We start from the raw sequence: 27,292 nt of genomic DNA, 5'->3' as shown, positions 1-27,292 counted from the left end.
TATAAAATAAATTGATGCCTAAAAATAGATTTCCGCAAAATGAATACAATCATTTAGAATATTTAAAAAACTCATTTACGGAATCCCAAATCCGCAGCTCAACCCAAATTTCAAAATACTAAATCACACCACCTTTATGGAGTATATTATTTTTATAATAAAATAAATTAATAGAATATAAAATTTATTTTCTATTTACAGTAAAAGTAAAATAAAACCTCTATTACCATATAGACAAATTGTCAAAATGGACTCCTAATGTCGAATAGAGGTGGTAAAAAATAAATAGTTTTACTTTTATTTTTTGATTTAAATAGTTATTTTTAAATTTGTATTTAAATATTTTTATAAAATAATCATGTGACGAGTTATCAACAATTTTTTAAAATCAATAAATTAGAATTGAATTATCGTTAGAAAATAGAAATTATAAACATAATTATCTAATATTAATAATAGTAGTAGTAAGAGCACCCGCAACCCGTGCCGTTGCGGGGCCTTATTTCGTTCCGGAGGAACGGAACCACGGCGGCACGCATTGCAGCCGCCCGTGTCGTCGCCATTCCGTGCCGGTGCCGTGCCGGGTGCCGTTCCCGCGAGACGCGGCACGACACGTTCCGCCACGCGCCGAGGCGACTTGGCGGCCTCCCATTCGACGCGTGACGCCCACTCGCTGCCCCGCGAGTGGGCGTCGTCACGGTGACACAATAATTCGATTTTTTTAAAAAAAAATTGAATTTAATAAAATAAAAAATTGCAACGGTATTGTTACCGTTTTTTTTTGCCGTTATTTATTTATTTATTTTATTTATTTACTCTATAAATACTCATATTTCATACTCATTTCACTCACAAACACACATCTATTCCTCTCAAATCCTCTCTATTTCCACCCCAATTTTCATCTCAAATCAACTCTGTTTTTCTTCTCCCAAATTTAATCAAACTAATGGATCATTTTGAACAAATGAGTCAAATATTGGAACAATCACTTGAAGAAGATCGACGACGGGAGGCGGAAGAAGCCGCGCCGCCCCAACGACACTCCCGTACGTATATCCATCGTAACCGGGAGGAAGCCGCCGCAAGGTTAGTACGCGACTACTTCTGCGATAACCCGGTTTGGGGAGATACGTACTTCCGTCGCCGTTTCCGCAGAGAATGCTCTTTTTGCGCAGAAGCAAGAGGCCGCTCGAAAGGATGTGGAGAGGGCGTTCGGGGTTCTCCAAGCGCACTTCAACATCATCAAAGCCCCGGCTCGTACGTGGTTCATGGAGAACATGGTCGACATCATGTATACGTGCATAATCTTGCACAACATGATTGTCCAAGACGAAGGACCCGAGGCGGGAAATCCCCCGGAAGCTCAACCGCAAGTAGTCCGCCTCGAAGTGGAGCGCATCCGTCTATACAAGAACGGTTATCTATTCGTGCAAGGACACGCGACTCTAGCGCACACACCCAACTCCAACAGGATCTAATTGAGCACATTTGGGCAAACTTTGGCGGATGAAATTATTAAAATTGTGTACTTTTATTTTTTTAGGATTTTAATTGTGTGCTTTTTATTTTTTTAAGTTTAAGTTGTAACTTTGTTTTAATGTTGTGTGTTTTTTAATAAAGTGTGTTTGTTTTTTATTAAAGTGTGTTTGTTTTAATTGAATTGAGTTGGAAATAAAATAAAAAATGAAATTGAATGAATAGTAATTTAAGGAACGGTTAAGGAACGGAGGGTTGCAGGTTCCGTTCCTTAGTTAAGGAATGGAGTAAAAAAGTACAGTGGGACCCGTAAATAGTATTTTAAGGCACGGTTTAGGAATGGTATAGGAACAGCGTTGTGGATGGCCTAAATAACCTAGCCTATTTCATGAAATAAGCCCATGGAGTTAAAACAAGGCCACAAATTTAGCTAAAAAACAAAAGAGTTGAAACATTAAGAAGCGTCTGTCTTCTTCGTCAAAACTGTCTGCGGCTCTCTACCTCTACCTTTCCGTCTCTCTCCACTATTCTTCCGACTTATTCTTTTCCATCTCCTTTTATTTTCCGGCAATGGACAATTGATTCGAGTGCCCTGCTGGGGATCTGCCTCACAGGGTCAAGGCTGCGGGAGGTCGAAGGTCCATGAAATAAAGATTTCCGGCAGCTCTCGACAGACTCCGGTGGGACTGGTTGACCCCACCTGGGTCCGTCATTGCGTGTCACCCAAGGAAAAGGTCATCTTCCTTGAAACTAATGAAAACTATTATTTTATCATCCCAAATTTAGGTTAATTATTTAATTATCCAATCTATAATACAAAATGCTCAAAAATTGCCCTCACTAATATTATTGTGGATTTTGTTTTTTTTGTTTTTTTATTTATGTATTTTTGCATGATCATAAAAATTAGTAAGAGCATATTTTTTTCTTTGAATTTTATATTTTGGTTACGAACCATCAATTTATGGTACGGTACTATATACAGCAATCAATCAATCTAAATTTCAAAATTGAAAAATTCAATTATCTTATGGAGTATCAGATTAATCTTATCCATGGAGTCCACTAAACTTAATCCTACAAGTACAAAGATGACTCAAGATTCATAAGTGCTAAAATCAGAAATGCTCATTAGTTATTGTTCAAGATGACTTATGATTCACTTTTATTTTAACTAGCAATTGTTAGTTAGGTCTCATCAATCGATTATTAAGGTTTATAACTACCTTTAGTATTAAATTAATAATTATTGATTATTAAATTTCAGTCCGTAGGCATATAATTATAAGAAGGATTTATTATTTTGTACCACGTTACACCCTTTAACCATTTTTTTTCCAATGAAATTGTCAACGGGATCATTGTCTAATTATTAACCTCTAGTTAAGCACTTCAACTGGCATTGTAATTATATTAATAGGAAATTTGATACGAGTGTGGACAATGGCGGATCCAGGAATTCAGATTCGTAGGGTCGGATCAAACGAGACAGTAATATAATATTTAAATATTATTTTATTAATAAAAATATTAAATTTTAAATAAAACTACGTTATATTGTACACGAAAGTTGACTCCAACAAAATGACTTTAAATTATTTCATTAAAAATTATTCGCGATAGTTTGAATAGATTTAACAAAATTACTAATAGTCGAGATATATTCAATCTTTTTATATATCACTTATTAATGTGGTCTATAGGATAAATATTACTACTTCCTCCATCCCCTAAAAATATAAACTTTTTATATTAAGAATTTTTAACACACTTTTCTTTTTATCTTTTCTTACTTTATCAATTTTGTATTAAGACTATCGTGCTGTTTCAAAAATTTCTATTTTTAGGAAACATGGGAGTATAATAAAATGAATAATCAAAAGCAAAAGTAATTAAATTAGAGAAAAAAATTATGACTAAGAGAACAAAATATGGAAATTCGGATTATAATAATTATTGGTTAGTCCACAACGGTTGTGTTTGGTTTCCAAGATAAAATAGTACCAAGATATAATCTAGGATCGAGTTGTGAGATTATTTTAGTCATATGAGATTAGCTAAGACTAATTATTCCATGATTATTCATCTAGAATTGAGTTGTGAGATTGAATCTCTTGAACCAAACACACTAAATTTAATCCCAGATACAATCTTGCAAACTGAAACCCCCAAAGTGAAAAGATTGAAAATAATAATACTCATTATAGAAAAGTGAGTTAAAGGTTATCAATATTAGTGTTGAAACTTGAAACTTATACACGGTTTTTGTTCAACTTCAATTATTATGAAACCTTGAATTAATGTTGGAAATTCTGTTAAAATACAAGGTGAAAAATGAGTTAGGCTATAACTTAATCAGTAATAAAATAAGATGATCCAGTTTATAAAGCCCAACTAATAGAAAATTAATAGGAAATTAAACTCCAGTTCATAGCAAGAAGCAGGCCGTCGTCGGATGGGTGTTGAGGATGGGGTCGAAGGTGCGGAGACTATGGGGTCGGCGGGCGATGGAGGGAGTCTCCCGGCGATTCTCCACGGCTGGCGGTGGGGTCGGCCGACCCCGCCCGACCCCACCTAGATCCGCCACTGAGTGTGGATATAGTTGCGCTATCTGAGGAGGTAGACGTGGTCTCCGAATAGAATGAGGGGAGTGAAGAGCCGAGTGCGAGCAGAGAGGCAACCGAGACTGTCACGACCGCATTTTCTAAGGATAGAAAACACGGTTGATCGTGACTAGGGGAGGATTAAAGAAGCGGGGAAGAAAGGGGAAAACAACACAAATCGACCATAGCTCGAAACAAACGGGAATAGCTCGAATTAAAATCAGAGTTTTGAACAAAATAGACTTGAGTCTTTTAAGATGCACAACGGAAGCAAATGAACGCGGTTCCATGTATGAAGACATGAACCTCCGAGAGTCAAAATCTGACTGAATTAAATGTCTTGTCTCAATAGCACTTCCTCCACCACTTCGCTGCTCAACCTGCACATTTAGAAATATATGCAGGGCTGAGTACAAAAAGTACTCAGTGAACACATTGCCGAAGAATACACATATACATTTGAAAATATTGTCAAGCCATCATCACAGTAACACTCGGGGTGTTGTTGAAAAGACCCGAGCTTACTAAAAATATCACATTGGGTTGCAACCCCTTTTTCCTGTACTTAGCCATATCTGATCACATTGTGCCGTTGAGATGGTGTTCTCACACGGTCACCTTCCCTGCCCATCATGTCAGAGGTTTCCATGTACCGGGAAGGTGGCCACCTTCCACGGTCATCTTCTCTGCCGTTCACGGTCAGAGGTTCCAAGTAGGGACACCACCCTACTAGGACTCAAAATCGAATCGATTCACATATATCATCATTCATAAGTCACTTGGCCTTAGCCAAACAGATAGGCATCATACACAAAACATTTATGGCAAGACAACATCTTTAAAAATCATGAACATGTGTTCGTGTTTTCATAAAATACGATTTGTATTTTTAGTATAGGAAAGCTCACCTTGATCGTTTAGTTTCCTTAACTTGAATTTTCCTGACTCCACCCTGAACTCACGGAGATTGCCTTTTGAAAACAAACAACGTACTAATAAGACTCGAGAAATTCACATACTTATAGGAATGCATGCCCCTACTTTATTTCTTTTATCATTTGTTCACCATTAGAAAATTTTAGAAGCTTGCATATTAATTAAATTGAGAAATTTAATTAATAGCACTTCTTTATTAAACTTAATTATTTCTGTGACTTGAGAACGTCGTCTCCCTCTTTCTTTCCATTTCCTTAGCGGCCGCCCGAGGCGTCGCGGGAGACGCCGGTCAGCCGCTCACGCCATATTTCCTCTGTTGGCTCCTCGTATTTTCCCTCCACGATTTCGAATTAAAAACCCAAAATTTATTTAAGCGCATAACTTAATTATCGCAACTATTTCCCTTTGTTAAGAAAAATTATATGTTTTCCGGACTTGGGATAAATTAGTCATACTTCAAATAATTCGGGAGCAGTAAGCTAATTAGATAATTCCCCACGATAAAATATCAGCCCAAGAATCAAATTAATTATTTACTTAGCCCAACTTATTCCCCTAATTAAAATTAAGAAGCCCAACTACTATAACTCCAAGAGAGACCCAATCTTTACTTTCTCCAAATTAATTTAGGGCCCAACTCCAAAATTAAAGAGGGAGGCCCAATTCCTTTAAATTAAATCCATGGCCCAACAAGCAGGCCCAAAAACTATACTCCATAACATCCATCGGCCTATCTCTCCTTTATTTCAAAATTTGAAGTCCCCAAGTTATCAAATACACGTATGTACTCCCATTTCATTTTAAAGCAAACACTAAAATTTTTTTGGCCCAATATCTATTTAAATACTCAAAATCCAATGAATTTACAAAGAATACAGTTTACTCTCATTTCAACACAAAGCTGTCGGCTATCTCTCTCACAGTTTCATTCAAGCTCTTTAAAGAGTACACCCAAATTTTCTTAAATTTGCAACACTCAAGAATTGGGGATTTACAAGCACACAAAATCCCTCTCCCTCTCAATTGTAATTCTCCAACCAAGAACACCCCCGATTTCAAAAGTTGAACAAACAGAAATTAGAGCTCCGTCGCCCCGCACCAATTGACCGGTCACCGCCGCTACGTCGCCGTGCCTGTTCGCTCCTCTGTCACCGCGCTGCCGCTGCTGCCACGAATCCGCCATCGCGAATCCGCCGCCGTCGGCTCCTCCTTCCCTCATCTTCTCTCTCTCGGATCTGCCGCCACCGCGGATCCGCCTCCGTCGCCCAGCCACCGTCGTCCTCAACGTCCAGCCAAGCTGCCTACGCCGTCAGACGCCGGGAGATGCTGCTGCTGGCCGCGTCCATGCCGTCTGCGGTCGCCACGGATCTGCTCGCTGTTAGAACAGCCCTGAAACGACACCACGCAGCCCCGAAACCAACCCGAACCACCCCGCAAGTAAAGTTCTTACGTTGATTTCGTGAAATTAAAGTTCGATTCTTTGATTCGGTTTTGTTTTGGTTACTAGATTATTGGATTGGTTACAGAGTTATGAGATTCACAAAATTGAGGCTATTGTAGAGGAATTGAGGTACCTTTGGAGAGTAGAAATTGTCTAGCAGCAAAAGGAATTGTATTCACGGCAGTTTGGTTGTTTGTTTTTTTTTTCCTTCCTCTCAAACTGTGATGTCAAGCAAATTGTGGCACTAGTTACTAGATTGCGATTTTGCACTCGCCGATCATTCAAAGATTTGGAATTGAATTTGAAGGGGTTATACCTTTTTGTTTGATCGAGCAGTTGCGATTGCAAGGAGATTTCTTTATGTTGGTTTCCTCCGATTTTGAATGTACGAGATTGTGTCGTGACTAATATAGGGGGTGGTTTGGATGTGAGGTATGTGAATGATTCATATGCGTGTACATATACAACAAGAATGCAAGTGGACTAGTGAAGATATCTTTCAAAATATTCTTTCAAAAGATAATCATTCCTTCTGCTATGCAATTAATGTAGGCATTAAATACTACGGATTCACTTATCCTTTAAAGATTTGCCTCCTTTTTTTTTAATGTAGATATTTATATTTTTACATTATTTAATTAAATAATTATTTAAATAATTACTTGAGTATTTATTTATTTCTTTATCGTCAAACAAACAACGACAATCTAACGTAGCTCGGATTTAATCGCATAAAAGTTACTTATATAGATAATCAAGCTAATAATATAGTTTATAATAATATCGGCTTAGCGGGTCGTTACAGAGACGGAGGACGAGCTCGTGGAGGAGAGAGAGAAGAGCAAGGGCCGTCCCAAACGGTGAACACGTCGGCCCCGAGAGATACCAAGATTATATATATATATCTTGAGTTTCCTTATTTAAGTACTAGTATTTTGTTTTAATTCTTTTTTGAGCAATTTATAATTAATGTAATCTAAAAGTTCTGTTTCAAGTTTTCTTTTTTTTTATTCTTTCCCACGATGTTTAGAAGGTCGAACCAACCCTAAAGTCCTAGAATATTATGAAATGGGATTCTGTAAAATGAAATCATCAATCAATATTAGAATTTCCATATTATTTTTCTCTCTTTTCTCGCAAAAACACAACCAACCGCCAAACCCTAGTGGGTGCTGGATTTCTGTTGCTCTACGGAAACACACTCCCACGAACGGGCCTTCCCTCGTCAGTTTCTCACTGACGGAACATCGATACGGGTAGCACTATATCAAAATTAGTTTAACTTTTTTTTATATTTAATAAATTTGAAATGATAAACAATAAACATCAAAATGGTTTATATATATAAAGGGAATATATCACATTTTGAAGTACTCCTTTTGTCCCAATATAGTTGAATCTTATTCCCTTTTGAATTATTTAATTTCATTATAATTGAGTAATCTCTTCTTCTTTTTTTTAAACAAAAATCCACATAATTTATCTCGTACTTTATTCTCTCTTATACCATATTCTCTCATATTTTATTTTTTATTTTATTTTATATTATAGTACTTTATTCTCTCTTTATTTATTTATTTATTTTATTATCTCGCTTACTTTATTTTCTTTCCATTTAACTTACTAAACATAACATTCTTAACAGCTCAATGGATGGTTGGAGTATCTTTTACTATCATTACTTTGACTATCTATTTATTATTTTGTGGATTCGTGAAATTAACTCTGTGGGATTCTTTTTTTTTTAAAATTAACTCCAATATAAGGGGATTCTTTGTGGATTCGTGAAATTAACTCTGTGGGATTCTTTTTTTTAAATTAACTCCAATATAAGGGGGAAATTACAAATAAACTCCTATACAATAGATAAGAGGAAATTACAACTGATGTCAAGATGGCTCGAACTCGACACCTCATGTAATAATGTCTAAGCTCCTTGCCGCTAGGACAAAGGCTCTGGACAAATTAACTCTGTGGGATTCAAACCTTTAGTGTTTGTTTATAAATAGAAACTTGAACATTGATATGTAAATTAGACATTTTGAATAGTAGAATAGACTTGTAAATGTTTCATATACAGCAAAATAATGAAACTCCTCTATCTTTGTGTAGTCTTTTTCTCACCCAACTTAAAGTAAGGATATTGAAACTATTTTATAAAATTAAATCCGCAATTACCAAAAGAAGTCGAATATTCAAAAGATACATGTCAATTTCCACTTGGATACAAGTTTCATTAATTTCCTCTAGTCAGCAAAAATTCAAAATCCTATCCTAATTTCAATATTCAATTTTTTATAAGCATGGAATTAATCTCCAATTTGAAAAATATACTGTCCACTTGGAGGACAACTGGATCTTTTAGGTGGAAAAAATTGGTCTTGTGAATATTATCATTTACAATTTTTCTTTCGCCTTTAGGGAAATAACGATCCAATATTCTGACCTACAACAACATACAATAAATTGTGTTAAATTATGAGCTGATCTATTAGTTTTTCTATACATGGCCAACAATTTGAGGAGTATCAAAATTTTGTAATATTAAAATTTGAGTTTCGAGATGCTATCGACCCCGCATGCAGGGTGTCGCAGCTGAACTTATAGCTGCGGACAAATTTTTTTAGCTGCGGAAATGGCGCCACCCCTATTGTAAGTGTTCACCTTATAGTTGCGGACAACTTTTTTTGTGGGCGCAAACAAATAAACTGGGACTGTGGAAAAAAAAGGGCAGGGCTATTGGGGCTGTCCGCCTATAGTGGATACTCTAATAAAATTGTAATCTTAAACTTTGCACTTCCCTTTCCCTCATATTATCGGACCCCACAACGAACGTTTTCTGGATTCGTTACTACATGGAGAGGAGTAACTCCTCTTGTGGTAAGAATCTTAGTAGGCGCCATTTCAAACCCCAACCACAACCATGCCATAAATCACTTCCATTTTTTCTGCAAGTGGCTCAATTTCATCAATTTAGCCCAAAACCACTCACCCTACCCTACATTTAACACATGTTATTTATGCTACTACTACAAAACTGAAAACTTGTTACTCCAACACATGCCAATAATCTTAGATTATTTTTCATATTTCCAACATATAAACAATGCTGCTATCTGCAACAATTATTTTTGACAAATATTCTCTTAATATTTAATTGACCTTTCAAGTTATGATTGGGTGGTGAATTATTTGTCAGGAGCCACTGAATGTTTGAGGTTTATCCCCCACAAACTGAGTTGTGAAATGATATTAAATCAATTTATTCCATTTCTACATCTCTTTCTTTTTTCCTTCTTTGTTTTTTTCTGGGCTCCCTACTGCCATGTTTCTTGCATCATTGAACTCAACCACTCCACTACTATAAAAATAGGTTGTTTGTGATTACTAACATGATTCTTGCTTCCCTAATTTGAGATAAAGAGAACAAATTATAAGCTGTACAAACAAATTTGGTTACAAGTTAGGCAACAAAAATCAGTTGCATCAAAAGCACGATTTATTTTAAACACAAAACCAAAGACAGAGACATGAATCAAATCACTTCCATCAAACCAACAAACTATTCACAAATTACACATTTCTATCTCCACTACCTAAAATTTAATCAAAACTTTTCTATCAAAAGAAAACAATCCTGCAAACGACGCCGTTTCGCGGTATGCCTCAATCTCATTGGGCCATGATCGCACCAATCCCCAATCGCAGCTCCCCCCACTGCGATTCGCCCAATTCCGCCGCGCCGTCGACCAATCTCAGCTCCACCAACCACAGCTCCGGCGCCACCCCCCATATGTCCACCTCCACCACCGCCCTCCCCTTAATCAGCCGCATCACTCCGCCCTTTCGCCTCTCTACTCTGTATTGAAATTCGAGGCCGGTTTTGCTCACTTTCTCCTCAATCTTCGCCACCTCCATTCCAGTGGTAAACCTAATTTCCTTGCTACTCGTCGTCTCCTCCTCGAACAGCCCCGATAGATCGAGCCCCGACGACATCGAGATCAGGTCGAAAGCATTCGCTCTCGGCATGAATTTGAAATGATTCGAATTGAGAAACTCAGATCCGGTTAAATTCTCATCGACGCTCTGCGATCTTAAATTCTCCTGCGAGAACGATTTTCTGAACCAGGAGAGTTTGATTAGCTCGTCGAGGCCGAGCCTGGTGTTAGGGTTTGGATCGAGCAATCTGTAGATCACGATTTTGGCGGATTTGGAGACGAAATCGGGGAATTCGAAAGCGCGGCGGTGCATTGCACGGTACATGTTCGATAAATTGCCGTCGTCGAAGGGGAGGCTTCCGACTAGGAAAACGTAGAGGAGGACGCCGCAGGACCAGGCGTCGGCCTTCTCGCCGTCGTAGCCTCTCCGGGAGATGACCTCCGGCGCGGTGTAGGCCGGAGTTCCGCAGGCGGTGCGGACGAGGCCGTCGATTTTGTGCTCGGAGAGGGCGGAGAGGCCAAAGTCGGTGATTTTGAGGAGTCCGTTTTGGTCGAGGAGGAGATTCTGCGGTTTGATGTCGCGGTGGAAGACGCCGTTCTGGTGGCAGAAGCGGAGGGCGGAGATGAGCTGGTGGAAGTAGCGGCGGGCGGTGGACTCGGAGAAGCGGCGGCAGCGGGAGAGCTTGGCGAAGAGCTCGCCGCCGGGGGCGAGCTCCATGACGAGGTAGATTTTGGATTTGGTGGCCATGACCTCGTGGAGGGTGAGGATGTTGGAGTGGTGGTGGAGGCGGCGCATGGCGGAGACCTCGCGGACGATGCGGGGTTCCATGGCGGCGTCGACGGTGGCGGCCTTGTCGATGACCTTGATGGCGACTTCGGGGGCGGAGGGGTTGTTGAGGAGGCGGGCGAGGTAGACCTTGGCGAAGCTGCCGCGGCCGAGGAGGCGGCCGAGCTGGTACTTTTCGAGGATGATGGAGCCGGTGCCGCTGGTGGAGCGGCGGATCTTGGCGGCGGAGGGGGGAGGGGTGGTGGGGGAGGGGCGGCCCATTTGGGGTTGAGAGAGAAGGTCTAGCTAGGCTTGGTGGCTGGCTGGACAGGGAGTGTGTGATTGTGTGTGTGGTTTTATAGTGTAGAGAGAGACAGAGAGAGATCACATGTAGCAATTGTTGGGAATATAAAAATGAAAAATATTTTAATGGGATTATGGTGGCTGTGACCTACGGATTTTCTGGCTTTTTGTTAGGTTTATGTAATTTTTTTTATATAGGTGCATGAAATTTGTTGGATTTTTTAAATTTAAACGGCATTGTTAATTAGTTTTAGATTTTGTTATGATATTTCACATTATTTATTATGCTGCGTATTTGATACGAGCGATATTCTTGCTTGAAGTGTATTTAATTTGTTTTACATTAAAAAATTATACGGAAAAATCAGTGCTAGTATATTTATATTCGTTTGTATAGAGTTGTAATAGTAAAAATGAATAAATTGAAGTTTGATTTTTGTAACTGATAAATTAATGATGTGAATGATACTATTTCTTTTGTTTTATTTTAGTTGAGATATTTTTAGCACAATTATTAATAAATGTAAAATGAGTATTTGAAGGTTAATATAGAGAATAAAGTAAAAAAAAGAATAAAGCAAGAGATGGAAAGAAAAAAAAAAGTAAGAGAGGACATAAAGTTTGAAAAAAAAAATGATTCAATTACCATGAAATAATTTGTAAAAAATGACTCAATAACCTGAATCAAACTAAATAAACACTAAAATCAAATCAATAACACTAATGTAGATTAAACGAGAATGATATTCAAGTTTACTAATGATACTCACATAGACACATTTAGTATTATCAATTAGTTTGGGGCTGATTTTAGGAATACTCCTCACATCTATATAGGAAAAACAAAATTTAAGGGGGCGTCTATAATAGATTGAATCGATTAAACACTATATAGTTGCGGATGTATATAAAGAACAAATACTCAACTAATCATTTGAAAAAAATTACTCATAATAAATAAAGATAGGAATGAGGGTACAAGGTCGCTGTGTATACCCTCACTTCTATATAGGAAAACAAAATTTAAAAGCTCTCCTATTTCATGCACAAAATGAAATTGTATTCTGATTGTCAGAATATTTTGGGAATGAATTGGCTGGAATAAAATTCAAAAAGTTGTAACATTGATTAAAATTACAGATCTGAAGAAAAGTCAAATTTAAAATCTGAGCTATCTATCTTTATTTGCTTAGTCTAATATTTAATTCAATTTTCTCAACAAAATATCAATTAGTATGATTGTTTATTAGTCTCCTTTTTTGTCCTTCCGGGTTTCAATAATAATTGCGGATTGTGTAAATATGCTTAATTGCTAAATAATTGACTGTTTTTTTCTTTTATTTTTGGCATATTTTATAATTCATTGCAACCGTCACTTTTCAATTCAGAGTAAAATAAACATTTTCAAAATGATCAAATAACCGAAAAGTTGACGTTTCATGATCTTTTACATATTGGTGCAAAATTGGTTATATACTCGCCACATATGACTCACAGAATAATTTCACATGCATATTAAGATCGAAATGACATCGCCAGTATTGAGAGTGTTTGAATTTGTTAGAAACAAAAGTGGATTTATTGTTGCAATAAATTTTATACTTATTGTTGTCATGTACTTGAAAGAAAATTAGTTATGGAATTGCATTACAACTTGCAACTAAATTCCAAATCCACTAGCGCAAAACAAGATCCACATTTGATTCAATACAAAATTTGTTACATTCGGCTATCTTTGAGGACAAATATATAAACAGTTAATAAAGAATTGAATGTGATTCAGATATGTCGTCAGTTCAAGAATCGCCGGTTATAGTCGAAAAAATGGGATCCTTAATCAGCTTTCCTAATGAAATGCTAGTGATTTTTAATGAAATCGCCGGTTCAAAACTACCAATTTTTTACCGGGCTCTCAAACAGTTTTAATTGAAGCATACATTATGTCGACAAATATTAGTAGCCGTACACTATTTTTGAACCATTTTGTTATATCAGTCTATATTTTTATTGTGGTTTTTTTTTTCATCAAGCAGTCATGAAAAATGCTAGTAATTTTAAATGATTTTAACAACACTGTCTAAGCTTATTAGCAACTCAGTGTCAACATGATCCCAAATCTAACCACATTTTCATTCAAATCCCAAATTATATCATTATATCTCCAACTCATACCCTAGCTATTTCATATCCAAATTAATCTATAACTTTTTAATTCATCTTTTCTAATTGCTCTCCATTTTATATTTTTTAGTTTTCATTATTTGTAAAATAAAAATAAAGAATAAAATTTTTTTAAAAATTCTAAATTTACATAATTGAAGAAATTGAGTATGATATTGAATGAAATTGAATGTGAACTATAAGTGTATATAAACTCACCACATATAGATACGTGAGGGTGGAGAGTGAGTGGTGCAATTGATCATATAAATTAATAAAAAAATACGCAAGAAAAAAAGAAGTGTCACTAATACGAGTATGCGACATTAGATAATTATAATAATTATTTTTTTCATAATTATATGTATAAAAAAGCTAAAGTTTAGGGTCAAAATCTCGTCGAGTAACATTGAAATCAAAGAGAAAAAAAGTACAAAAGTAAAGCATGCACAACCAATAATAAATTCAATAAGAAATAATTGCAATACATTTATCATCAATTTAAAACTCAAAGCAATCAATCTTTAAGATCAAAATATTAAAGTTAATCATTTTGGCTTGTACAAATTGACTTGGCTTCCCATTTTCGAACCGTTAAAAATTGATTAGAAAAAAAAATAAAAAAATTGAAAGAGTATTTCATTTCAATCTTTTATGATTTGATTGGTAGATATTTATAGAAGGACTAGCTAGCATAACATTCATTCCCCACAGTCAATTAAATACAATAGCTTTATTTTAACTTTGGTGCAATGATAATATATTTTGTACACCCCACTAGCAAGAAGTTGAGTACAGATAATTAAGACTAATTAAGTCCTTAAATTAATTACAAAGATTAAACCAGTCACGAAACACGTATATGCGGTTTGTTGATTAGCTGTGTTTTGAAAAAGGTTAACAAAATTCATTTCACCTTCACAAGATTAATAGCCACGCCGATTCTATTTTCATGGTCAAACCACGAAGTTCACTAGTAACTTCTTGGAATTTAGATCTTGCATTTTCATTGTCTTGACATCGACAACTTGATGCAAAAATTAGTAAATTATGAAAGAATAGAGAACCAGTGGAGTTATTATTAGCGAAAAATGTGACTAGTTTAATTCAAGAGAGAAATTTACAATACATGAAAGAGGCTAATTTCTATGGACAAACAATAAAAGGGGGAAATATGACTATTAATTGTAGACAAAGGAGTATATTTTTTTATACAAAAGAAATGCTAAAGCTTAACGGTGTGGGTGAGTAGAAGAGTCATTAACAAACAAACAAACATGCATTAACTAAAAAACACACCAAGAAAAACTTCTTGATAACACTCCCACCTAGCTACCACTCAACAAATAAAACACCAAGCTTTATAGTACTACAAAAAAACTTTAGATGATTGAAAAAATATGTTTAAGGTTAATATTTGACAATTATATTACTCGTCAAATTATAGAAAATTGTCGATTTATCTCATACTATGTTATTGTCTCCTTTAGTTAGAAAGTCAGATCGCTTCAGGTATGACGATGCCTAAGTTTTAAGCAACCTTTTCTTGCTCGATGCTTGCCGGCTGGCATAGTTTAGGTTTTTTGTTTAAATATTTTTTTGAGTAAATGCTAAAATTAGTCCTGAACATATGACCATTTTACGATTTTGGTCCTAAACTTTATAATTTGGATTTTTTAGTCCTGTACATTTCAAATCGGATCACAATTGGTCTTGTACTAACTATTATGTTAAAAACTAACGGTCAACGGGTTTAATCCCGATTTTGACCAAATTAGACCTTTAATTTCTGATTTTTTACTCCCTAATTAATTCTCTAATTATTTTAGTAAATATTCATTTAAAACCAGAAATATATTTTAGTAAATATTTATTTATATATTTAATTTGATAAAAGTGTACTGCTCCAGCCACCGCCTCCACGAGGCCTTCAAACATGAGCTCTGAATCCTCCTCCACATCCGCCACCCAAACATCGTCAAACTCCTCGCCTACGCAGACGACGACCATCAACCCGCCCTAATCATGGAATTTGTCCCCAACGGCACCTTAGACCACAAGCTCCACGATTCCAAAACCACTCCCCTCACGTGGACCCAACGCGCCGCCGTGGCCTTCTAGCTCGCCTCCGCAATGGCGTACCTCCACGACGCCTGCTCCCCTCACGTCGTCCACGCCGACATCAAGCCCTCCAACGTCCTCCTCGACGACGCCCTCAATTGCAAGCTCTGCGATTTCGGATCGGCCAGCATCGGATTCAGCGCTGCGGTGGCACCGGGGAAAAATGATGTTTACAGCTTCGGAGTTGTGGTTTTGGAGCTGATTACTGAAATTGAGGCGTTCTGCCCCGCCACTGAAGAGAGGCTGGCGGCGAAGGCGGAGATGGTGGATCCGAGGCTGTGAGGAGGGGAGGTGGATATGGGAGAAGTTGGAGCGATGGCGGCGAAGTGCATTTCTGAGACACCGTGAATTAGGCCTTCTACTTCCGAGATTTTGACTGCGATGAGAGAAGCGATTCCATCTCTGGTATTCGGATTTCACAAGAAGCTTGTCTAAATACACATACAAATATACTAAAATAATTAGGGAGTAAAAAATTAGAAATTAAAGGTCTAATTTGGTCAAAATCGGGATTAAACCCGTTGACCGCTAGTTTTTAACGGAATAGTTAGTCCAGGATCAATTGTGATCCGATTTGAAATGTACATGACCAAAAAATCCAAAAGATAAAGTTTATGACCAAAATCGTAAAATGGTCATATATTCAGGATCAATTTTGGCCTTTACTCTATTTTTTTATCGTTTTAGTTACCATTTTCTTGTTTTATGATTATCAACCAGGATTACTTTGTATGAATACGTTGTGTTGTTTATTGTGGGATGTAAGATCAACATATTTATTCCAAGAAAAAATAGTATCAATTGTGCAAACCATGCAAAGGTCAAATTTTAAACAAATAATTGTACCTCTTTTAATGGACTTTCATAAGCATTTCATCATGTGATGCACTTTGATAGTTTTACGTATCACTTTATATGTGAAAAAACAAAACCAATCTTCTCGTTTCATCCGAAAACAAGGCTGAAAGATGATACAAATTTGTCATTATCAAGTTGAAGCAAGTAATCAATGAACAATAAGCTATCATTTTGATAGCATCACTAATTGTATGATTACTAATTTGAAAATAGATAAATATGGACCACAGCTTGATGATCTATCCAACAACCTAGATGCAGAAATTCCAAGTGTACCAATCAAAGTATTGCACAGTCAATTTGTAATTGCACACTTCAACTTATAGAATGTATCACAAAATTAATTTGAGCCATGAATTTGGAAGGTCCATTTATGTTATTGTCTCAAAACACACGTTAGTGTGAGTGTCGTATCCAAATGGTTCAAACCCAACCCACGTGGCTGGACCGCTACACTGTTCCAATTACAATGGGTCCACAATTTATATATATATATATGGGTGCATTATAATGATAATCTCAATTTCCGTAATAACTCTATAACTAAATCTGGACCACACATTTTTAAAATCACGTGGTCTAGATTCAAACTTAGCTTTCCTTCATAAAAAAGGCGCAGAGGGTAAATATGTCATTTCGCTCATTTAATTTCTGAATTTCGCTCATGATAAAATTTAAGTATCCAAATTTCGCTCATTTAAATACGTAAAATCTGATTTCCTATGATATACAGATGTATGAGGTTCAGTTACACGTATGTATGTATGTATGTATGTATGTATATGACGTCCGAGTCTTTTATATTAATGTGGATTGGTTGTGGACTAGATTCAACATGGATAGAGTAAATTGAATTGTGTTTTGACAGTCTGCATAATCGTGTGGATGCATAATAAATTCTTGTCAGTTATCATTTTATCATTTTATCGGTCAAAAATATCATTTTATCAACTCAGAGTATCATTCTATCCGACAAAACTATCATTCTATGCAATAAACCTAACCTATATCATTTTATCATTTTATCAGTCAAAAGTATCATTTTATCAACTCAGAGTATCATTCTCTCCGGCAAAACTATGATTCTATGCAATAAACCTAACGTATATATATCATTTTATCAGTCAAAAGTATCATTTTATCAACTCAGAGTATCATTCTATCCGGTAAAACTATCATTCTATGCAATAAACCTAACATATATCATTTTATCAGTCAAAAGTATCATTCTATCCGGCAAAACTATCATTCTATGCAATAAACTTAACATATATCATTTTATCATTTTATCAACTCAGAGTATCAAAACTATCATTCTATGCAATAAACCTAACATATATCATTTTATCAGTCAAAAGTATCATTTTATCAACTCAGAGTATCATTCTATCCGGCAAAACTATCATTCTATGCAATAAACCTAACATATATCATTTTACGTGATATTTGGCGAAATTCAGAAATTGAATGAGGGAAATGACATATTTACCCCGCGCTTTTTTTTATGAAGTAAATCTAAGTTTGAATCTCAACCACAAGATTAGAAAATATGTGTGGTTCAGATTTGGTTATAGAGTTATTACGATATTTAGGGGTTATCATATGATCACAACTCTATATAGGGATGTATTCATTTCCTTTTTGTATCTTTTGTTCTTTTTAATCTCAGCCCCACGATTTTGTCATCCGACGGTTAGATTGGTGCCACGTGTCATTTAATAATGCAGATTTTCAGTTGAATAATGCACACCGACTAATAATGCACTAATATATATATATATATATATATATATATATATATATATATATATATATATATATATTATTCAACTGAAAATCTGTATTATTACACTATATTAGTGCATTATTAGTCGGTGTGCATTATTACACTATATTTATATATATATATATAAATATATATATATATATAAATATATAATGCTTGAATGAAATTAAATATTGTGGGATGGCTTTCGTGATTCACAATTAACATGTTTCAAGTTCTTGTCCTAGAGAGAATAAAAGGTATATGAGTGATTGATGAATGATATAACACATGATGTCAATTTTACATGATTGAAAAATGAACATTATGTACGATTGTTTGGATTTTTATATAATTATTGATGTCTCACTATTTATCTCATACTAATTTTTTTAGACACGTGTATTTAGAAAAGTTGAAAATAATGTAAAGTTAAGTGAGAAATAAATGTATTTAAAAAATGTGTATCATGTTACTATATGAGATGACCTAAATGCATGTGTCCTGAATATTGGGACATAAGGAGTACTAATAGTAAAGTAGGTATCGGTAATTCTTGAGAATCCGTTGGTAAATAGCGTTATAAGAAAAGTTTGTATCAATCTCTTGTACCCTCACCTAATTAATAAGAAAACGATTTTATTCAAAAACAAATATACATATATTAAGGTATGAGATATAATATTACATATATTTTTATTATTGTGAATATTATATCGTGTGTTAAAAAAAATATAATTTTCTTTCTTGCATAGTCAACTTAGAGTGATACCAATTGATCGTTGAATTTGGACCACAACTGAGTCAGTCCCCTTCAATTGAACTACTAACTAGATAACAAATTTATAATATTGCATAGTTGAGTTAGGAAATTGGTGTGTAGGCAGCATATAGCTCAAGTCAAAGAGTTGCCTATCTGGTTTCAATTTCAATAATCGATTATCGGACTTGTCAAAAATGATACCCTGAGAAAAATATATTGATTTTCTTTTACTAATACGATAGATTAATTTATATAGAGAGAAGAACGATTGTATATTGAGGTATAATTGTGTAATCATTAAAGATATAAAATTATACAGATCGAGTGGATTTTCCCCAAACCATAGCCATCAATTAAAACCATGATAATTCGAAGACTTTGCTCAATTTCCAACTAGCATTCCATTTTTAGTTTATCTTAGATTTTTATGTTGGTTTCGGTAAATTAAGGGTTAATTCCATTTTTTAATTAAAGTTAATCAATGATGGAATATTCCATGTAAAAACGGAATATTTCGCCTATTCCCACAAATACCCCAAAACTCTCATTTTATGTAGGTATAGATATAATGGTGCATTATTAGTCGGTGTGCATTATTTAACTGAAAATCTGCATTATTACACTATAATGGTGCATTATTAGTCGGTGTGCATTATTCAACTGAAAATCTGGATTATTAAATGACATGTGACACCAATCTAACCGTCGGATGACAAAATCGTGGGACTGAGATTAAAAAGAACAAAGAACAAAAGATACAAAAATGAAATGAATACATCCCTATATATATACATTTCATTTTTGTATCTTTTGTTCTTTGTTCTTTTTAATCTCAGTCCCACGATTTTGTCATCCGACGGTTAGATTGGTGCCACATGTCATTTAATAATGCAGATTTTCAGTTGAATAAAGCACACCGACTAATAATGCACCATTATAGTGTAATAATGCAGATTTTCAGTTGAATAATGCACACCGACTAATAATGCACCATTATAGTGTAATAATGCAGATCATCTGGACCGTTGATGAATGAGATCTAACGGCCCATATTAAGAAGAATAAAGGATCTAAGGGATGAATAGATATATATTTTTACTTATAAAAAAGAAAAATTATGTAGTATGGTAAAACCGTGGGACAGCTAAGTTAATTTTATTTTGTTAGGAGTAGTATAGTTGCATTTAAAATGATTTTTATTTACAATGAGTTTAACCGGGAATATTAAGCCCTTTCGAAATTAGAGTTTAAGGCAGAAATAATCACTCTCTCTACCAAGTATTTCCACATAGTATTTCATACGAAACTTAATTTAATTAGTAAAATGCTTCATTTTCAATTAATAATAAATTGAGGATTTGAGTTACCTCAAATGCAACCAGTCGTAAATTAAAAAATTATTAAAATCAATATTCTTATTAGCGATTTAGGAATCTATTGAAAAATAGATCTCTTGGGATGAAATATATAGAAGTATATTGTCTTATGCAACAACAAAAATTAGATTAGAACTCGAAACAAACTTCAATAATATAATGACTTTAAAATATGATTTGACCTATATTTTAAAATGAGAGATGCTTCACTATGGACCTTAAATATCGTTTGCATCTTTCTTTTTAAATTTACTTTATTTTCTAATATTAAATACCTAACTAACAACCACTTAGGCTACACAAACTTATTAGCTTTTGACACCACTCTCTGGTTTGGTGCTATAAAGAAAAACAATTATTGTCACATTTGGAATATTAAGTCGAGCGTGGCTCCTTACTTAGTACTCCTACTATGATTTAATTACATGTTTTTTATTAATAATTAATGTCGATGAGGCCATTTTTTCAGACTTAGGGTTCCACGTAGTCCTACCAAAATTAAAATGTGCATGTTTTCATCATTTTCTTGAGATGCTTACACTAATTTATACGTATTACTATTATACGGAGTATTAATATTACCTTATTGTTTTAGATTACAACGTAGTTTAGCCTTTAAATCTCTCTAACTTTTTTATAATACAAAATGCCCATTTGAAAAATAGCGATCTAACAGTACACCATGGTGTTGAATATTAACCACAACAAAATTGCATAAAAACAAGAAAATCAAAACCAATAATTAAACAAAACACATCATGATATTATCTATCGATCTTTATCCATAAAAAAAAATAGTGTTCACTGCAATTTTAAGTTAGAATGAGAACTTCCGATAATAATTTCAAATCAAGCATTGAGCGTCACAAATGTTACGACACATGGGTTCACATTATTGTTTAATACTGTAGTATATAACTATCTCTTTTAACTAATCAAAAAGAAGAGTCGCAATATATTTTTAAATTAAATTAATCGAAATAGTTTGAGCATCATATATTTTCAGAAAAGTTTGAAATTAAATGAATTATATATTTGCAGCAATATTTTCCGTTCCAGTATAATAGGAGCACTATTATTTCACATCCGAATAATAAATGCACTTATAAAATGCCAAATCTAATTGTTTATTTCCTTTTATGCCATCATCTCGGTAGAACTTTCTCTATTTGGTACGCTACAAAAATGAACAAATAAATAAAGGAAAATAAAGAAGAAAATTAAATAAGTACCTAGAAATGTCCAAACACATTGTATATAACGAGGAGAAAAATATAACCAACACAATTTTTATTGATTTATCTATATTTGCAGCTTATAATTAATTATATATATTGTCCTACTCCCTTCGTCCCTAATAATTCGTCACCATTTGATCTGACACGAGTTTTAAGAAATATAATAGAAAGTGAGTTGAAAAATTTGGTGGCATGTGAGTCATACTTTTATATATTGGTTTTATAATAAAATGTGAATGTGAATGAGTTAGTGGAATGTAGGGTCCACTATAAAAAATAGTAAAATTGAAAGGTGATAAATTTTTAGGGACGAACAGAAATGGAAATATGTGATAAATTTTCAAGGATGGAGAGAGTAGATGTTTGTACATTGAAAAATATGCATTGACCTGCTTTTTAACGTCGTGTAACAAAGCAACTCAGGAGGTAAACAATAACAATAGTAAAATAATGTAACAAAGGACTTAGTGTACACTAGCTCATCAAAGTCATATTTATTTGTTCAATTTTGTAACAAAGACTTGTCCAAAGTCATATTTTAATTACTAAAATTCTTCAATTATTATGAAGCTATAGTTGTCACCTTTTTTAGTTGAATACAACTTGTTTTTAATTACAATATACAAATATAATTGAATCAAGTTTAACTCAGAAATAAATCGCACAAACAGCCCCCACATTATTTTAGGGTTGAACTATTAAATTGTAGTAGCAAAATATAGTGAATATAGACATCAATAAAATACTTAATCACTTTAATTTGTGAGATGATTTTAATTGGATGCCACTATGCATGATGTGATAAATATAGAATGAATTAGTAGTTATCAACTTATCACCATCTTCGTCGTAACCACTATCTGTAAATTAATAATTTCATATATTACTCAGATTATATTACTATTTTATTGTGTGATCTAATATTTAATTGCCACCATTACTTTGGAACCTTTAAGTAAATTATGTGCGACATTATTACGAGATTGAAATTAGTTTTTCTCTTAACGTTTTGAGTTACAACACATGCTAAATATGTATAGATAGATCCATTGAACTTCGAATATCAATCATACTCATAAATTTAAATATGTTACAAACTCATCATGTTAGTTGAAATATGGTATTTTTGGAAATTATATTTGAACGGTTTAATTTTTGTGCCGCTCCTATTTCCCATCTGCAAAGCATTTTGGATTTTTAATTTATATTCTTTAAGATATGAATATTTATATGGAACTCGAAATTTGAAAGTAAGCATGGACCGAAAAAAATAATAATAGAATTAAAAAGGATACTATTCCACTATACAAACCCCACAGTGACCAATTGCTAACTCACTCTCTAGTTACTAGCTACAACTAATTTAAGACGATATGATTTTAGAAATCTAGTGGTCTAAAATTTACCACATGTAATTTTCGTTTTATTAATTAAATCAAAAAAGATAAAAAAAACACTATCAAATTAGGGTTTTGGATGAAAATGTCAATATAGTGTTTTGAAAATAGCAACACAATGTTTTGAGAATGTCAACCCGTTGCTTTAAGAATGACATTTACATGTATTATATTGACATATTTTATAAACTATGTTGACATTTGTTGTTGTACGAAAAAATTGAAAATTTTTGAATTTTTTTTTAAATTTTGACATCGGAACATATGCAAATGAGATCTCGTTATAATCCTTATGAAATTATCTTTAATTTGATTTATGTTTGTGCGAAAAAATAATTTAAATCGAGAAAGTTATATGTGTTTTAAAGTTATGTGATATTTTTCATAAGATAATTACAACTAAATTGTTGTAAATTGACCTTAATATTCTTATTGACGTTTTTTGTTGATCGTATTAACATTTCGAGGCTAATGATCAAGGCCCTTAATTTAAATATCTAAGGACTATTATTTAATTATAGTTAGCAATTAAATATCGAGTTAGCAATATAACACTCCACCGCAACATATTATATATATGGTCTCCCTAGCAAAAGTTTAAAGGGGCAGCTTAACTTGTCGACTAACTATTATTAATATAAGAATAATTTTCAACTATAGGTCTTGGAATTATTGATATGCCATTATAAATATATACTGATATAATAGGTGGAAATGCCAAAACCGAAATGGGACGACAAGCATCAATTTTGGTTGCTATTATATATATTTATATTTTTTAATAAAATATGTTGACCTTTGTCATTTAAATAAAAACTCATAGTAATAAATTAAAGTGTTTATTCTATTAATCCACTTGGACCGATGGGAATTTTTATTTAGATGCTACAAAGGGACCCGTGCACTAGGAAACGACCACTAGATTTGCACATCACTTTCACGTTCATAAAGTATTAAACTCATTATGATTAATTAATTATGTGTCTATTTTTTCATTAATTAATAATGCCTATTTTTTATTGACCGGCTAATGCTTCTTGTTGATTCTTAATTTCATAGAAAGTCTTTGTGATAACTCTTAGAAGAAAAAAAATATTTGTGATAATTGACATAATTCGTCCTAACTCCACTAATGATTGACTTGTTTATTGAGAAATTAATTGTCTAGTTAAAAACAATGCATGGAAGAAAGAAATACAGTATTAATAATTTACACTTGTTAATATAACGAACATTTCTGAGGAATACTGATAGACTAAGAGAGTAAGGACTAATTAAATTATACGGACGAAATATGAATTATATATTTATATATAAAAACAAATAATGTTATGCTCTTAAATGATTTAAATTGGTTTTGAATTTGTTCTCTACGGGGAGTGTTCGATTTGCAAGATTATATCTCATGATTAACTTTGTATTATGTTTGGTTCATGAGATTGATCTTATGGCTTAATCCTAGATGGATAGTTATATGATAATTAGTCATAGACAACTCCCTCCTACTAAATAATATCACAACTTAATTCTAGATTATATTTTGATATTATTTTATCTAGTAAACCAAACACCACCTACGTGTAGTAGATTTAGAAATTCATTTATTAGCTAGAGATATAGTAGTACTACTACTTCCTTCGTTCCATAGTAATAGAATCATTTATTTTCTATACTGGTTTTGAAAAAATAAAATGACTTTACTACTATAGAACAAGTGTATTATTTATTTGGCCATCGCTGGGTCCACCTTTTGTATCTAGGTAAGTTTAAAAATTCATATACTGCTAGCCAAGATCATTCGTAGTGTGAATTTTTTTAATAAGTACATGAATATAAAATTAAAGACTTGCATTATTAAGCACTCAAACTCAATATTATTACCCTCAAAGCTTATCACACTACCACCAAACTAAGTCACACATATTAATAGTACAATTATTAAGTGTTTTTTACTGGATCAATAAAACTAGCTAAAGATCTTTTTGGTATACAAATAAATTAAATTGCATACAAAAATGCATGTTGTTTAATAGGTACACTTTTATAAATAGTTCTTTTGTAATAGAAAAAATGCTCTAACCATCAAAGTGGCGAGCCAAGAAATCAACAAAGAGACTACAAGAGAAGTTCGCTAAACAATAATTTAAAAATGACCTAAACACTTGAACCAAGCTACCAGAGCACGACCAAAAACCGAATGGACCGTCGTATTCCACTCACCGTAGTTGTTCCTCTATGATTTCCTTGAGACTATCCAATCTCTAATGTCGTTCCCGGGGATAAGGGGAACTCGAGACACTATCCTTTTACCTACATCCCGAGTCACCAAAATAGTCATGTCTTTACCAACTCCCAATTAGACTTGTACTCTTGGAACTTAAATATCCCATTTCGACCTGAAGATGCCATGGAACATGAAGATCTAGAGGTTCTTATCAAATTTTCTGAATGGAGTGTCTAGACAAGATAGAAAGCATGCCTTCGATTGTTTAGTAGAATGACAAGATAATTAATATGCAACTTTCTAACTCCATGTCATAATGATCTCCATGCTATTCATCATTGGAGTTTCTTGTAATTATCGAATTAAATTTTGAAAACACATGCTTTTAGTATGTTAGATTAGTGTATTTGCTTCTATCTAATAAGTATCATGCAAGGACACACACACACACACAAAATTAAACACAATTTTAGCTCACTAAGACCCGTTCACTTTACCTTAATTACACAAAATGGCTCACACATGATTTATCCCATCAATAACAGCAACATTAAGCTCCATCGATCTCAGAGACGGCAAAAAGTTATACATTCAGATACATAAAAATTCATTAATTTTGGCACACAAAAAACCCCATATTAGTCAGTACAATAAACCTACTTCCAATGGCTAAATTCAAACATCTAACAAAGGATTGTGGTAAATTGATTACCTGGTGGCGAACGGCGGCGGCTGGAGCGGCGATCGGCGGCGACTGGAGTGGCTGCGACGCAGGGAGAATTCGCGCCAGAGGAATGAAATGCGTAAATTCAATTGTGCCCTAATTAATTTAATTAAGATTCGAAAATCTGTGGCGGAATACAGTCCGCCACTGTATTTATTATTTATAATATTCTATATATTTTATTGAAAAAATGATTTGTAGTAGCAGAATTAATCCACCACATGTGTGGGCAAATTAAAATCCGCCACTGATCCGTGAGAACTACACCACAATATATAGTGGCGGATAATCCGCCACTATTCTGCCAGTATTTCCGCCACTGATTTTCGCCACTAAATAGCGATTTTTTTGTAGTGTTGTTTTCTTTTCAAGCTGGCGGACAAACAATCGGCGAGCTGCTCATTCGTCGCGCTCGTCCACTATTGCGACCGGCTAGCACCGGACGGACTAGCCAGACGGACGAGAGGTCGTCCGTCGGTTTATGCAGTCGTTCGTCGCCTCGTCCGCTATTGTGGGTGCTCGGCGGATGAGAGCCTTTTTTTTCTTTTCAAAACTCTATATATACGACTCTTTGCTGCTAACGAGTTTCTCTCTCTACTCTCATTTCTATTCAAGATAATGGAACACGGAAGCGACTCTCCAACCACGAGTGAATCGCAAACTCCGACGTTTCCCGTTGGAGGTGGAATGGACGGGAACGCAGCCCAGATGCCCCAAATGGGGGGGATGATGCCCGGGTACTACAATATATACCCTTAGGCCGGGATGGCATGGACGATGCCCCAGATGAGCGGGATGAGTGCCGGAATAACCCAGATGAGCGGGATGATGCCCCGGATGATGGGGCAAATGGCGGGCATGAGTGCGGCCATGCCTGGGATGAGCGGGTGATGCCCCGGATAATGCCCCAAATGGCGGGCATGAGCGGGAGTGCGTGGAGCGGGATTGGCACGCCTGCATTTTTTAAGGATAGAAAACACGGTTGATTGCGACCAGAGAGGGTTAAAGAAGCGGGAAAGAAAGGGAAAAACAACACAACTCGACCATAGCTTGAATAAAATCAGAGTATCATCTCAACAATTAACAACTCGAAACGAATAGTATCTCAACAATACTTGAAATCAAAAGAAACAACATTCAGCGGAAGCATTCGAGAGAAGAATAATATTATGTATGAAGACATAATATATTCAGAACATT

The 27,292-nt window shown here is 34.5% G+C and overlaps 1 protein-coding gene, 3 long non-coding RNA genes and 1 pseudogene across 4 annotated transcripts; 2 read left to right on the top strand and 3 right to left on the bottom strand.

The window, feature by feature from the left end:
- The first annotated feature begins 5,192 nt into the window (after window positions 1–5,192).
- On the top strand, window positions 5,193–6,977 carry LOC121775734. The gene is made up of 2 exons (XR_006045192.1): window positions 5,193–6,455; window positions 6,545–6,977. It is a non-coding gene; the product is annotated as an uncharacterized LOC121775734 (long non-coding RNA).
- LOC121775733 lies at window positions 6,226–7,045 on the bottom strand. Its single transcript, XR_006045191.1, has 2 exons — window positions 6,776–7,045; window positions 6,226–6,678 (listed from the first exon to the last, which is right to left on the bottom strand). It is a non-coding gene; the product is annotated as an uncharacterized LOC121775733 (long non-coding RNA).
- A 2,895-nt stretch (window positions 7,046–9,940) lies between these two features.
- Window positions 9,941–11,460, bottom strand: LOC121777507 (CBL-interacting serine/threonine-protein kinase 7-like). The gene has a single exon (XM_042174783.1). The coding sequence runs from the start codon at window positions 11,443–11,445 to the stop codon at window positions 10,132–10,134; it is 1,314 nt and encodes a 437-aa protein (XP_042030717.1). The 5' UTR covers window positions 11,446–11,460; the 3' UTR covers window positions 9,941–10,131.
- Window positions 11,461–15,097: 3,637 nt separating this feature from the next.
- On the top strand, window positions 15,098–16,182 carry LOC121776927 (annotated as a pseudogene).
- Window positions 16,183–25,147: 8,965 nt separating this feature from the next.
- Window positions 25,148–26,148, bottom strand: LOC121776606. The gene is made up of 2 exons (XR_006045344.1): window positions 25,866–26,148; window positions 25,148–25,540 (listed from the first exon to the last, which is right to left on the bottom strand). It is a non-coding gene; the product is annotated as an uncharacterized LOC121776606 (long non-coding RNA).
- Between the last annotated feature and the right edge of the window lie 1,144 nt (window positions 26,149–27,292).

The sequence above is a fragment of the Salvia splendens genome, chromosome 18 (genome assembly GCF_004379255.2).
Source record: "Salvia splendens isolate huo1 chromosome 18, SspV2, whole genome shotgun sequence".
In the NCBI taxonomy this organism is placed as follows: Eukaryota; Viridiplantae; Streptophyta; class Magnoliopsida; order Lamiales; family Lamiaceae; genus Salvia; species Salvia splendens.
Note: the sequence above shows the minus strand (reverse complement) of the source record. Positions and strands in the feature narration are given on the sequence as shown.

Coding starts and splice junctions, on each gene's coding strand:
- LOC121777507 (XM_042174783.1), bottom strand. CDS start 11,445: ATGGGCCGCCCCTCCCCCACCACCCCTCCCCCCTCCGCCGCCAAGATC.